This window comes from Meles meles, chromosome 1 (genome assembly GCF_922984935.1).
Source record: "Meles meles chromosome 1, mMelMel3.1 paternal haplotype, whole genome shotgun sequence".
Taxonomy (NCBI): Eukaryota; Metazoa; Chordata; class Mammalia; order Carnivora; family Mustelidae; genus Meles; species Meles meles.
The window spans coordinates 114239550-114253981 of record NC_060066.1 but is presented as its reverse complement, the minus strand read 5'-3'; the positions used below and the strand labels follow the sequence as shown (position 1 = coordinate 114253981).

Here is a 14432-nt window from a genome sequence, read left to right as displayed (position 1 = left end):
CCTAATCTCAGGAAACAAACTGAGGTTTGTTGGAGTGGAGGGGGGTGGGAAGGATAGGGTGACTGGGTGATGGACATTTAAGAGGGTATGTGCTATGGTGAGTGCTATGAATTGTGTAAGACTGATGAATCACAGACATTTATCCCTGAAACAGATAATACATTATATGTTAATAAAAAAGAAAGTTAAAAATAGAGCTACCCTATGACCCAGCAAATGCAGTACTGGGTATTTATCCAATCAGTACTAACATAGTTATTCAAAGGGGCACCTACACCCCAATGTTTATAGCAGCAATGTCCACAATAGCCACAATATGGAACGAGACCATATGTCCATTGACTGATGAATGGATAAAGAAGATGTGGGATATATATATATATGTATATACACACACACACACACACACACATGCACGCACAATTGAATATTGTATATATATAAGTATATATATACACATATACACAATGGAATATTGTATTACTCAGCCATCAAAAAATAATGAAATTTTGTCATTTGAAATGACATGGATGCAACTAGAGGGTATTATGCTAAATGAAACAAGTCAGTCAGACATTTGAGTTATGAATTTAAGAAAGAGAAGAAGCTCAACAGGTGGTATAGGGGAAGGAAGGGTATTTAAAAAATCCTATATATATGAAAGCAGAAAATCACCCAGCAGGTGTGAGTTGTCTAGTTGTCAAGCATGACAGGGAATCTGGATAGGGGAGGGAAGATGAGGCTAGAATAGAGCTAGGAAGATTGTGAGCCTGTAAGTAATTAGGACTGAAGCAGGAAGTGACATGGTGATATTAGTGTTGCAAAAGGAGAACCGCAGAGCTGCAGAGGGTTCATAGAGGGGAGAAGAGGAGGTGGTGCCAATAGTCACTGAACACACACAGATAAGCCGACTTTGTGGTTGAACTGAAATGCATGTTGGCTGGTAGAATAAAATTAATTGTGCTAAGTGGTAAAATTAAGGATGTAAAAATCTAATAACCTATTAGTATAAACTGATCATTATAAGACATTGCCATGATCATTGATAAGTGGGCTTGCTGGCGTTGTGACATCAACAGAACTTCTGGGGCAGGGTCTGTGGATCTGGATTGTGTCATGGTAGGCAGCAAGGCAAAGTTCTGCAACTTTCAGTAAGCATTCTGGGCTTCCAGAGGATCCTAGTTAATCATCACCCTCAACTTCAAACTATTGTTTCTGACTTGTTTAGTTTTCACTTTTATTTTATTTTTCAATTTTTAAAATTTTTATTTTTTTTTTTAAGCAGGCTCCACACCCAACATGGGGCTTGAACTTATAATTCTGAGGTCAAGACTCAGACACTCAACTGACTGAGCCACCCAGGCACCCGTTTTTATCTTTATTTTGATTCTAGTGCAATGCAATTCTGTGTGTGCAGTTTTTGATATAATGTATACATTTATGATAAATATATATTTTTAAAGATTTTATTATTTATTTACTTATTTGAAGAGAGAGAGATCACAAGTAGTCAGAGAGGCAGGCAGAGAGAGAGAGAGAGGGTAGAAGGCTCCCTGCTGAACAGAGGGCCCAATGCGGGACTTGATCCCAGGACCCCTGAGATCATGACCTGAGCCAAAGGCAGAGGCTTAACCCACTGAGCCACCCAGGCACCCAATGATAAATATTTTAAGTGGAAATCCACAATGAAGAAACTTCAAAGCCTGGATATGTTTCTAAAATTTCTTTTAAATATCACAGACAGGTAAATATTCTGGATTTTCATAAGATCAAAGAAGAAACCAGTAATCAACCACACCTGAGCCATGTTCTGATACTGTGCAAAAATCATTACAACATTAAAAATGTTTGTACGTCTCAAATGAAAACAACTTGATTCTTTCAACATAAAAATCTGATTAACTTATTATTGCAAGTAATATAAATGTATATAAATGTATGGAAATAGAGCTCAAAAGTTATGCTGTTAAAAGTTGAACAGGCAAAACACCCTTTAAAAATCAAAGTACCTATCACATTTTGTTAAAGGTCATGATTCCAATAAAGAAAATTTGCAATTATTAATGAAGGAAAACTTAAAGAACACAATAAGTCAGTTTCATGCACTAATGCACTTACAATAAAAAAATTTTTAATCAAAATGTGTCAAAACATTTTTAAACATATCATTAGAACTTTGAACACACTCTATTATGTAGTTAAACATAAGTGAATGTTTTGAGACATGAAATACTTAGTCGAAATTTGAAAAATAATTTCTATGGGTGTATAACAGCAATGTAGACTGATGATCTAGACTGATGATCTAGATAGTGGCAAAGCATTTATCTACTGAAAGGATAAAGGAACCTTTTGGGAAACACAGAAATCAAACCAGTAAAATTTTAATCACTATCAATAGAGCTTTAAGAGTTTCATGTAAAAGGGTTTTGATAGTACCTAGTAAACAAAATTCAAGGTGCCAAAGGTGGCAAGGTATTTTTTGTCGATCTGGTGGAACAAGATGGGAAAGCATCTGTGATCTCTCAAACTATTTCAATGGGTACCAAGAAAAATGGTTTCACTGAGAAGTATTCACATGACAAATGTGCCAGAATGGAAACATGGGGAATGTCTGTATTTAAATTTAAATTTAAAAGAAATTTAAAAAAAAGTTCCAGATGTTTTGTTTTCATCCCAACTCAATATATTCAATATATTCAGCTGATGCAGCAGAAGATGTATATCAAATAAATCAGTATTAGTATCTTCTTTGTGAATTTTCTATTTATTAACATACATTAAACAAATACCAGAGATAATCACTTAATATATCTGAAGAGAGCTCAGGATTGGACTTTAGAGAAATACTAGGACCCCAATAGAGCTAGACCTGCAACCACTGAGATGAAATCATGCCAAGCTTGTGTGTTGGTTTAATGCAAATCATGAAGTGGGAGTAGTTGAACACTTGAAAAGTGCAATTAACTTCTAGGGATTTGGTTTTAATGAAATATTCTACTAGAAATTTCAATACATTCTTTAGCTTTAATAAGACAGAAATGAAAATATGTTGTCCATATAAAATTAATAAAGCAAACTATAGAGAAGCAGAAGATATAGAGAAACAAATGAACAAAGGGTATAATTTGAAACAAAATAATTATAAGAGAAAAACTATTATATTGTCTAGCAAATGACACAGAAATGAGCTTATTATTTTATGACAAAAATGAAAAGTATGATGAATTAATAACCTCTTTCAATTTATTTAATCCTAAACATTAGTCACATTATGTATGTTAACCAAGTAGGTTTAGGGTGATCAAAAACTTACAAAATTGGGGTGGTTAGGTGGCTCAGTGGGTTAAGCCTCTGCCTTCAACTTAGGTCATGATCTCAGGGTCCTGGGATCGAGTCCCACATTGGGCTCTCTGCTCAGAAGGGAGCCTGCTTCCCCTCTTTCTCTCTCTCTCTGCCTACCTCTTTGCTTACTTGTGATATCTGTCAAATAAATTTTAAAAAATTTTAAAAAAACTTACAAAATTAAACCACCTGATTAAATATGACAGTCCCAAGAAATGGTTTTTGTGACTTAATTAGTAATAAATAAATGAAATATGTAAAAACCCAGACAGTATTATGAAGGCTAGAAAAAAATTTCAACATAATAATTAGAAGTTCAAAAGTTGGAATTATAAAAAGCGCAAAAGTATAATTGATTACTTTTAGTATGATGAATGATATTGTTGATATTGAGAGACATTCTCTACATACAGAGAACTACAAACTACATAATGAATAGCAACGTAAAAGGAAAGTTATAGGAAAAGCTTATGTACATTCTTCATGTCACCTCATGACTCAGACGAAGGCAACTTTTAGGGTGTGAGCCCCATCAACCGAAGGCTGTGCCAATACTTCCGAAAACCAACAAATGATTTTGAAATCATTAGAAAAATGTGATGACTGATAAGTACTAAAAATGATACCATCTGGCAAGGAGTTTCATAAGGTACACATAGCTTAGTTTTTATAGAGAATAAAAAGTGATTTTTAATTTTTAAAATTTATATGTTGATTCACATATGCTTGTGACAATTAACATATTTTTAAATTTGCACCCCTGAATGAAGGCAGGCAAGAAGGAAATTTAGAAGGTTATTGTAACAATGTTGGAAGTTACAAGGGGTAAAAAAGAAGGACCTGAAATAGAGAAGTAAGAGTAATAGGACTTGTTGACCAATTTGATATTAGAAGAGGAGATGCTAGGGTGTTTTTGACTTCAATGAACATGATAATATCAGTTTTGAAAATACCGAGTTTGAAGAACATGTGTAACATCCGTATGAAAATATATAAAAAGTAATAACAACAATAATTATTATGTTATCATCAGATAATATTTATAAATATTTATATTGGGCTACATAGTGTTCCATATTCTTTCAGATACTCTATTTGATCTTCATAGCACTCTAGTAAATATAGTAATACAAGATTATTACTAGAAGCTCCTTCTTACTGAGCCCCTACTGTGCCTCCATGCAGCAAAGTTATCTGAGTCCTTCTGTCTGTCAGCAGGATAAATCCCTGCCTTCATGGAGCTGATCTTCTCTTGGAGGAAAACAGACAATAATGAAATATATGTAAAGTAGAAAGTCAGGAACAGAGTCAGGGTTAAGTGGGTGGAACATGATGGTGTAGTTTAAATAAGATGGTCAGAGAAGGAGGTACTTGAAGAGAATTCTGAAGGAAGGGAAAGAGTGATTCACATGATTGTCTTGGGAGGGGTCATTCTCAGCAGAGGGCACAGCAAGGATAAAGACGGCAATATGCTTTTTGATAGATCTGAAGATCAGCAGAAAGACCAGTGTGGTTACCATAGACTAAGTGAAGGGGTGAATCATAGAAGATTTGGGATCAAGTCAAAGTAATTGGCAGAGGACACACACACACACAGGGTCTTTTAAGGCCATGATAGAATATTTGGATTTTACTCTAAGTCTTACATCTTAAAAGAATCACTTTAGCTCTGTATGGTTACAAGACCCTAGGTCAGCCAGAATGGGAGAAAGAGACCAAGTTCTGAAGTTCCTGAGCTACTGGTAGCTTAGGCAGGAGATGATGATGGCTTGGGTTAGGATGTAACAGTGGGGGTGGTGCTAACAGGATGGATTTTAAATACATTTCCAGGGCAGAACCAATAGAATTTACTAAAAGTTCATTATGGGGTACATAAGAGGGAGAGAAAACTTATGCATATCTTTGGCCCTAGTGACTCACTGGGTGAATGGTGAGACCCCTCAAAGAGAAGGTGAGGAGCAGGTTTGAAGGGGGACAATCTTGTGGTTTGGGTCTGGACCTGTGAAGTTTGAGATACTATGTGCTAGATGCCTTTAAATCATTTCAACAATCAGTCTAATATCTTCAAGGGAGATATGACCATTGTCCCTGTTTTATAGTTGCAAAAACTAAGGCTTTGAGATTTTCTTCAATTTAAGTTCTTATAACCAATGGGTTTGGGACTAACCCTAGAGCTCAGCCAGCAGGCGGAGACAGTATAATATACTCAATGTATTTAATTCAAAAATATTTCTTGAAGGTCACTATGTACTTATTTATCACTCTTAGTTGCTGTGACCAGGAAGGAAGGAATTAAATATGTTAACTTTTTGCTACCTTCCAGGAATTTGCATTGTTGAAAGGAAATGTAGATATAGTAGATGACACTGAAATTGTTGGACAACAACTCAAAATAAGATAGCAGTAAAGTTAACAATCACTGGAGTAATTTAGTATAAGGAAAAAAGTCAGTGAGGGACAGAACTGTGTGTGACTTTAGTTCCTTTCTGGAAGATATGAAGGAGGATTTTAATGAGAAGGTGTTGGATGGTCTTCAGGCTAGAAACCTGCATGGTACAGTCACTATGTGCCTGGGGATACCACGGAGATCATTCAACTGGAGTAGAGAAAGAAAGAGATGGATGGGCAGAGGAGGGCCAAATTAGGCAGGGCTGTGAAAGCCAGGCAAAGCATCTTGGATTTTATCCCATAGGTAACTAGGAGCCAATGATGGTTTCTAAGGCTAGAGCTGAAACATGGTCAACATTCAGCATTTCTTAACTAACATTTTCCTAGAGGGTTGCCAAACTCATATTGGCAACACTTATATTTTACTTATATTTGATATTTTTCATTTGCAATAAAAGTGATCACATATAACATCTAGGTAGATATTTTGACATGCTAATTCCTTTTCGGTCCCCAACTCATTCAAATAATACATTTTTGTCCAAAAAGGAGAAATTATAATGTGAGGTTATGAAAAGTCCATTTCCCTCTTAACATTCTTCCTAGCAACTCAGTTGTTTTCATTGGCTTTTATTAAAACAACCTTTGTGTGAACTGGCAATTTGTTTTGTAAATATCAATGAAAGCATATTTCAGAAAATGCAGTAATAAAAACCAACCCAATTTCAGAAATATGCTTGCTGCCAGACATCAGTCTTCAGCTCATATTATGAGTATTTCCAGTAAGTCTTAAGTACACATTAACATGAGAAATAGCTCACTGTTTAAGATCAAAAAAGTTGAAAAAGCCTTCACTGACTCTCAAATACAGTTTAAGGATTCTGCCCAATAAAATGTATTTCCCTTTTTGATAAAACACATTTGTAATGATTGAATAGCTCATTTTAATTAAACATTTTCTCCCCTAAAAAACTGACTTAAACTCAGTTTATTATCATCCTAATATCTTTATTTAATAACTTTGTTTGTTTGACAGGTCTGGGATGTTAACATTTCAGCAATACATATCTTGATCCATATCCAGCTTATTAAATCTTTTCAAGAATTACAACTTTGTCCAAGATTTGAAGGAACTCTAATTACTATTTTTCAAATATGCATAACTCAGCTATTGTCACTAAGCTACATTTAATAAGAGAAAAACATTTTCCTCAACTGAAGTAGAGTAAGGAGAGACTACTAACAAATTTTCTGAAGAATTTCCCCTTCAGTGCCTCCTGGCTGGCAGGAGACATATCTGAGAAGTGAAACAGTATCATTGCATAGTTGTTTTCTAGGCATTGTCATAATTGTGTTACGTATCTGCGTATCTGCGGTGATGCTTTTTTATGTAGATATTTTCTGTCCCTTCCTTTTCTCTTAGAACACACCTCCACCATATACTAACTGTCCTGGTTTCCACAATATATATTTCTTCATGTTTCAAAGTAAATCAGGGAATTCATTCCATTAATATAGTTGGAGTGTGATACCTTGTGCCCACAACCATGTAGTCATTGTGTGGTAGGTACAAGGGGTATAAAGATGTTATTTGCTAGGAAGCAGCTCACATTATACTTGTTCTCTATAAAACATGAATCAATAGCACATAATTCAAGTACTGAGTTATAAGATAAAGCCTAGGGCCAAAGTGAGGGAAGATAAATCACTACATGTCTAAGAACCAGACCTTGAAATGCTTAGATTGTCAGTGGCATGAAAGAGGCAGGTTAGTCCAGATACTCTGGGAGTCTCCATCTCTGAGTAAGCATAGAAAAAGAAGGCATTAACCATGTATAGCAGCAATTTGTGTCTTTGAAGCAAATATTATTAGTTACTTGAAAAGTATCATACATTTTAATGTATAAAAACATACATTTAAAATGAAAATATAGAAATTGGAAGCAAGACCTCCTGAGTGTCATTAAGAACCTCAATATATTATGGCAGATCTTCCCCAATATTTTTAAGTATATAGATATTTATATTAAAGAAGAACTGAAGTCTTAATCAAGAAGTAAAATCTTAGTGATAAATTGTAAAGCAAATGACATTAAGTGTCCAGTCCCTTACGTTGGATTTAGGGAACTAAAATCATAATTATAAAATGAAATCAGTGAATTAGAATAGTGAAGCTGGTTGGGTTAAGGGGTATGTGGATTAAACTTTGTGGTTGTTGTTTTTAATGTTTCTTTGTGGTGGGTCACAGCAAGCAAATGGAATAGTTGCTATGCCTAAAGATGGTGTCATGAGTTATGGCTGCCTTTTTGCTACACATAAAAATGAGACCTAAAACCAGGAACAAATGAAAAGAAATAAGCACCCTTATATATTCTGAAAATATGAAAGGATTCAATAAAATTAACAAAATACCCAAAACTCTACCTGTGAGATATCTAAATCAACACAAACAAACTTTTGGGGAACCTGGAATTGTGAAGAACACATTTGAGACAAAAGTCCATAATATCTTAAAGAAAAAAAAAAAGGATTTGTATCTGTCTTCTGAATATTTTCTATAGTGTTATCATGCTGTCACTTATCATAGAAAACACTGTGATGTTCTTTTACCCTGTGTTGACACAAAGTTCTGACCATAATACAAAATTCCAATTGAAACATGTAGCTCAGTCATTTTGAAGCATTGTGACATTACCCAGATACAGGCCTTGTGCAATCAGTAAGTTCCTAAAGGGAATGACTACATTGTTTGAATAACTGTGGAAAATTTTCCTAAATTGTCATGAACAAAGTCTCTATTAATATGCACTTTCTCAGCATCACCTGTCATATAATAAGCTTGGAAGAAATGGAAAGATCAGAACTGACTACAAATTCTCTTAGACCACAGTGATATCAACAAAATGGCAGACTAGGCAGTTACACGTCCTCTGTACCCACTGGAAACATTAGAAGAACAACTAAAGACTGACTAAAATAATTTTAAAGGAGCTCTGACACAAGTCAAAGATCTAAAGTAACCAAGTGAATGCCCAATCAAGAAAAAGCCACATTCAATATGGTAGGAAATTTCATGGCACTTGTACTCTTCCTTGTCCCATCCTTTCTCTATGAGAAGGAATAGCCTTTTCAACAATTGGTGCTGGGAAAACTGGATATCCCACGCAAAAAAATTACTAGGCTGGATGCTAATCTTACACCATATGCAAAAATTAACTCAAAGTGGATCACATATCTAAATTCAAGATTAAAACCACAAAAATCTTAGAGGAAAACATAGGGGAAAACTTTCATGACACTGGATTTGGTAGTAATTTCTTGGATATGACACCAATTACAACAAAAGCAAAATAAGATAAATTGATCATCAAAATTAAAAACTTTGTGCATCAAAGGACATTGTCAACAGACTGAAGAGGAAACCAAGGAAGAGAAGAAAATATTTGCAAATCATACATCTTACAAAGGTTTAATATCCAGAATATATAAATTAGTCCTATAATTCAACAGCAAAAAACAAAAAACCTCCACTAAAAACATGGGCAAAAGGGGGCACCTAGGCGGCTTTAGTCAGTTAAATGTCTGACTTTGGTTCAGATCATGATCTTGGGGTCCTGGGATTGAGCACCATGTTGGGTTCCCTGCTTATTGGGGAGTCTGCTTTTCCCTTTCCCTCTCCTTCTGCCCCTCCCCTGCACTCGTGCGTGCATGCTTTCTCTCAAATAAATAAATAAAATCTTAAAAGAACATATGGGCAAAAGAAGATACACAATTTGGGGTGCCTGGGTGGCTCAGTTAGTTGAGTGCCTGACTTTTGGTTTTGGCTCAGGTCATGCATGATCTCAGTGTTCTGGGATTGAGCCCCACGTGGGGCTCCGCACTCAGCTTGGAGTCTGCTTGAGATTCTCTCCTTCTTCCCTTCCCCTACTTCACACTTGCTTTCTCTCTCTCTCTCTCTTAAATAAATAAGTAAAATCTTAACAAAAAGAAGATACAGAATTGGCCAAAAGTACCTAAAACGATGCTTGATATCACTAATCATTAGGGAAATGCAAATTAAAACTACAATGAAATATCACACTTCACATTCATTAGGATGGTGCATATATATATATATATATATTTTTTTTTTTTTAAAGTATTGGTGAGGATGTGGAAACATTGGAACACTTGATGCATTGCTGGTGGGAATATAAAATGGTACAGCTACTGTGAAAAATGTTATGGCAGTTCATCAAAAATTAAACATAGAATTACCGCACTATCCAGCAATTCCTACTTCTAGATATATACTAAAAAAAAAAAAAAAAAAAAAGCTGTAAGTAGGAACAGGGACTCAAATAGATTTTTGTACACTTGTATTTTTTTGGTAAAATGTGTACAGTCATATTAATAGCAACATTATTCACAATAGCCAAGAATTGGAAGCAAATCAAGTGACCTTCAATGGATGAATAGATAAATAAAATGTACTCTGTACATACAATGGAATATTATTCAGCCTTAAAAACAAGGCAATCTTAATACATGCTACAACATGAATGAACCTTGAGGACATCATGCTAAGTGAAATAAGCCAGTCACAAAAAGACAAGTACTAGATGATTATATTTACATGAAATACCTAAACTAGTTAAATTCATGGAGACAAAAGATAGAATGGTGGTTGCCAGGAGCTGGAGGGAGAGGGACATAGGGAATTCATTAAAGCGTATAGTTTCTTTTGAGATTTTATTTGTTTATTTGTCAGAGAGAAAGAGAGAGTGCACAAGCTGGGGGAGTGGAAGGCAGAGGGAGAAGCAGGCTCCTGGCTGAGCAAGGAGATCCACGCAAGACTCAATTCCAGGACCTTGGGAACATGACCTGAGCTGAAGGCAGACGCTTAACCAACTGAGCCACCCAGGCATTCCTAAAGGGTACATTTTCAATCAGGGAAGATGAAACAGTTCTGGAGATAGTTGATGATGATGGTTGAACAATGTGAATGTACTCAATGTCACCAAATAGTACATTTAAAAATGGTTGAAATGGGGTGCTTAGGTGGCTCAGTTGGTTCAGCACCTGCCTTTGGCTCAGATCATGATCCCGGGATCCTGGGACTGAGCCTTGAATTAGGGTCTCTGCTCAGCAGAGAGCCTGCTTCTCCCTCTCCCTCTCCCTACCACTCTGCCTATTTGTGCTCCCTCTCTCTCTGTCAAATAAATAAATAAAATCTTTTAAAAAATAAATAAAAAAATAAAAATGGCTGAAATGGCAAATTTCGTGTTATTATATTTTACACTTCCCAAAAATACAAATAAAAATATCATCTTAGACCAGCTGTCTCCAGATAGCACCTTCAGTCACCGAGTGGTTAGGTTAAACACCTTTTCCTCTCCTGTGACCGATAGAGGCTGCCTTAACAGTTGCATGAAAATATTTTATTTATGTTTAAAAGAATCTTTAACTCCTTAATGCTGCTGGAGATCATAAATATAATGTCTTTGTCATGTACAAGTCCACACTAAGATATATTTTTAAAATCTTATTGCCACTGTGCCTAAATATTTTTTTATCTAATTTGAGGTGTGATATTTCATGTATATTAATAAGACAAATGTTTTATATACACAGATAGCAAGTTAGTAAATGACTATTTGGTGGGATTAATTCAGGAGTAATATTGACCAGAAGCAGTCTAATCCACATGTCTCTTTCTCAATTTAAATGTTCCAGATTTATTTAAAGTATGGCCTCCTTACCCAAAATAATCACTCTCCTTCATTTTACCTGCTCAAATTCTCCCCATTCTTTAGGGCCTAGCTAAAGGCAGGTTATTTTACAAAACATTTCTTGACAATCCCAGCCCACATTCATCTTCCTAACTTCTAGTCTCTATCTAGTCATTTAGTGCTTAGTAACAGACTGCTGTGTATTATTTGCTATCATTTCGTGTTTTAGGACCAACTAACGTGTACAAAAAAAGGAGCAATTTGGGGGTCTGATGGCTCGGTCTGTTGAGTGTCTGATTCTTGTTTTCCGCCAAGGTCATGACCTCAGGGTTGTGAGATCCAGCCCAGGTTGGGCTCTGCACTCAGCATGGAGTCCACTTGAGATTCTTTTTTCTCTCTCTCTGCCTCTCCCCACCAATAAACAAAAAAAGAAACAAACAAATAAATACAATCTTTAAAAAAAAATTAGCAAATAACCCAACCTGAAAGGACAGCCCAAAATACGGATACAAGGTAGATTCATTGAAACCAAATTATAAATTTGTTGGTTCTCTTTTAAGTCTAGTGCAGTTCCCTGTGAACGTGAGCTCTGTATTATTACTGATGTGAATTCTTTAATCAGCTAACTCTAAAAACTGGCTTATGGAAGACTGGAAGACTTCCTATTCTCTCAAACCCCAGTGCATGCACGCACACACATACACACAAGTGTACATACTGGCACACAATATTTCCATGAATAACAACTGTACAGAGGGAAACTTTGGGTGCCAAGGCAAAACATTTTTTGAGTACCCACTATGCGCACTTGGCTAAAGCCCGTGAATAAGGAATTCACACCTCTATAGTCAGCCTTAACCCAAATTCAGAGTCTATTACATTGGTGGTTACAGCATGCCTCTGGGCATTGGACTGCTGGGTTAATCCAGGAATTTTCCTCTTGGAGCAGACATGAAATCAAACTGAGAAAAAAAAAAAATATATGAGAGGAGACGGAGGGCAGTTGTCTTCCCCTGCTATTAAAAAAACACGTATTCATATCAGGGAGATCGTATTCAACAAAATGAAGAAGTTCATCCTTTGTAGTTAAGACTACGTATTATTTTGAGTTCAAATTCTTTCTTTTAATATGTAAGATTTATTGAAATTACACTGTTTGAGCAGAACTGAGAAAGCTGAGTATTATTTCAGGTTTTCAAGCCATAAGGAAAAATAGTGCCTTTAGGTTTTCCATTCAAGTAGGAAAATTATAGCTTCGCATTTGCAACACTGAAGCTAATGCAGCGTCAGCACCTCCATCAAATTCTGTTGCTCAGCAGTTTCTAATTCAAGCAGAAAGTTGCACTCCAAGCCCAAACTTGGCCTTCACAATCCCAAAGCAAATGGAGAAAAAGCTATTTTGGCTAGGGCTGATTTAGAAAAGCGAAAGAGAGGGTGCTTATACAGACTATTTTGAAAAACATCTTTCAGAATCTGAGAATGTAACTGAGAATGACTGAGCTGACATCCTTCATTCTTAAAGTTAAAGAAATAACCCCAAATTCCATGACGTCATGTCAGCATCAGCAGAATCTTAACCACTTGCATGAAATTCTTCATCAGGTAGAATTCCATATCAGACAGAATTACCTTTCTTAGAGAAAAAAAGCAGTACAGTAGAAAATAAGGACAAATAAGATGTTGGATATGTTTTTCCTTTAAGTGCTGACTCTCTAGTGCACTATCCACACACACAGAAGATGAAAAAATACTTTTTTTTTTCAGTTTTTAACATACATTGGAATGGCAGACTGGATCCCAGAATCAGCCTTTCTCCCTCTAAATGTTATCTTGGACTCAGAAACAACTAAGTGTAGAAGTGGATTCCCAGAAACAGGTGAGAGGAGCTATTGGCCTCCCCAGTGAACTAAATGTTGGTGGGGTAGAGAAATAGTCCGTTGGGGGTGCTGTGCAATTTGAAGTCCTCTGGCAGGTGAGTTACAGACTGCCTGGTTCCTTTTTACTACCCTACGGATGCATCTAGCAGCCAATCCATCAGTACTCTGATCTCTTACAGCACCTTTAAAATATATCAAAAGCTTGATATTGTGGTATCAGGGCATTGCATAAGAATTTCATCTTTTCCTATCTGCAGAAAGCTCATTTGTATGAAATACGTTGATATCTTAGCTGCTGCATGTCTCTTTTCCTACAGCATTCAGTGAAGCCCTACTATAGGCCAGGCTAAGGGTCAATCAGCAGGATTTCTGTCCTCCAGGAGAAGTCTGGAGGAAGCGAAAAGTTCATAAAGACAGCTCCAGTGTAATTTGGAATGCCATCTGGGCGACTTCGCCGAAAAGGATCCTGAGGTGTCACGGCTATACCACCTCTGTTCCCCCACCACTCAGCTTTCTCCACCCTTTGAAATCGCACTGATTCACCCGGTGTCCCTTTCCTTCTTCCTTCAACGCACATTCTCTGTTGATGGGACCCTGGGTCTTTTGTGGGAGGAGCGATCCTTCTGGGGAGAGCGGGATCAAGAACTGTTTTCAGCACGGGTGACGGTGGCGTCTGAAAGAGAGGGTGAGCCTGGCAGCGCCCTCTGGAGGCTCTGGCGGAGCTTTGGCACTGTGGGGGTCAGAAAGGATTTACAGGGCTCGGAGCTCACCTGATTGAAGTGTGCACCGATGAGCGAGGGTTCCCATATCTTAGAGCTGTTGCTCACAGTCCCGCCTTTCTCTTTCTTGGGTGCCATGCTGAAGACGGCAGGAGCATTGGCGTCTAAACTGCGCTCAGGCCTGGAATAAGCGTCCCGCTGCCATAGCAACCAAAGCCACGCCCAGTTTCTGAACTACTTCGGCTCCCCTCCCCCAAACCTGCTCTTAATCCACAGGCCAACCGCTTCCGTCTCCATAGCAACCAAGCTTCCCAGCGCGTGGCAACCCGGAGGCCGGACTCCTAGACGCCCGGATTCAATTTTAGGATTTTCCAGCAGCACAACTGTGCAAA

At 36.9% G+C, this 14432-nt stretch overlaps 1 protein-coding gene across 1 annotated transcript in view; it reads right to left on the bottom strand.

Annotated features, from left to right (window-relative positions):
* The window catches only part of SPAG17 (sperm associated antigen 17), a 234388-nt gene extending 220210 nt beyond the window's left edge, over positions 1-14178 (bottom strand). Inside the window, exon 1 of the mRNA XM_046019408.1 lies at positions 14092-14178. Within this exon, the coding sequence (XP_045875364.1) occupies positions 14092-14178 (87 nt within the window). The remainder of the gene's footprint in view (positions 1-14091) is intronic.
* Positions 14179-14432: the final 254 nt, after the last annotated feature.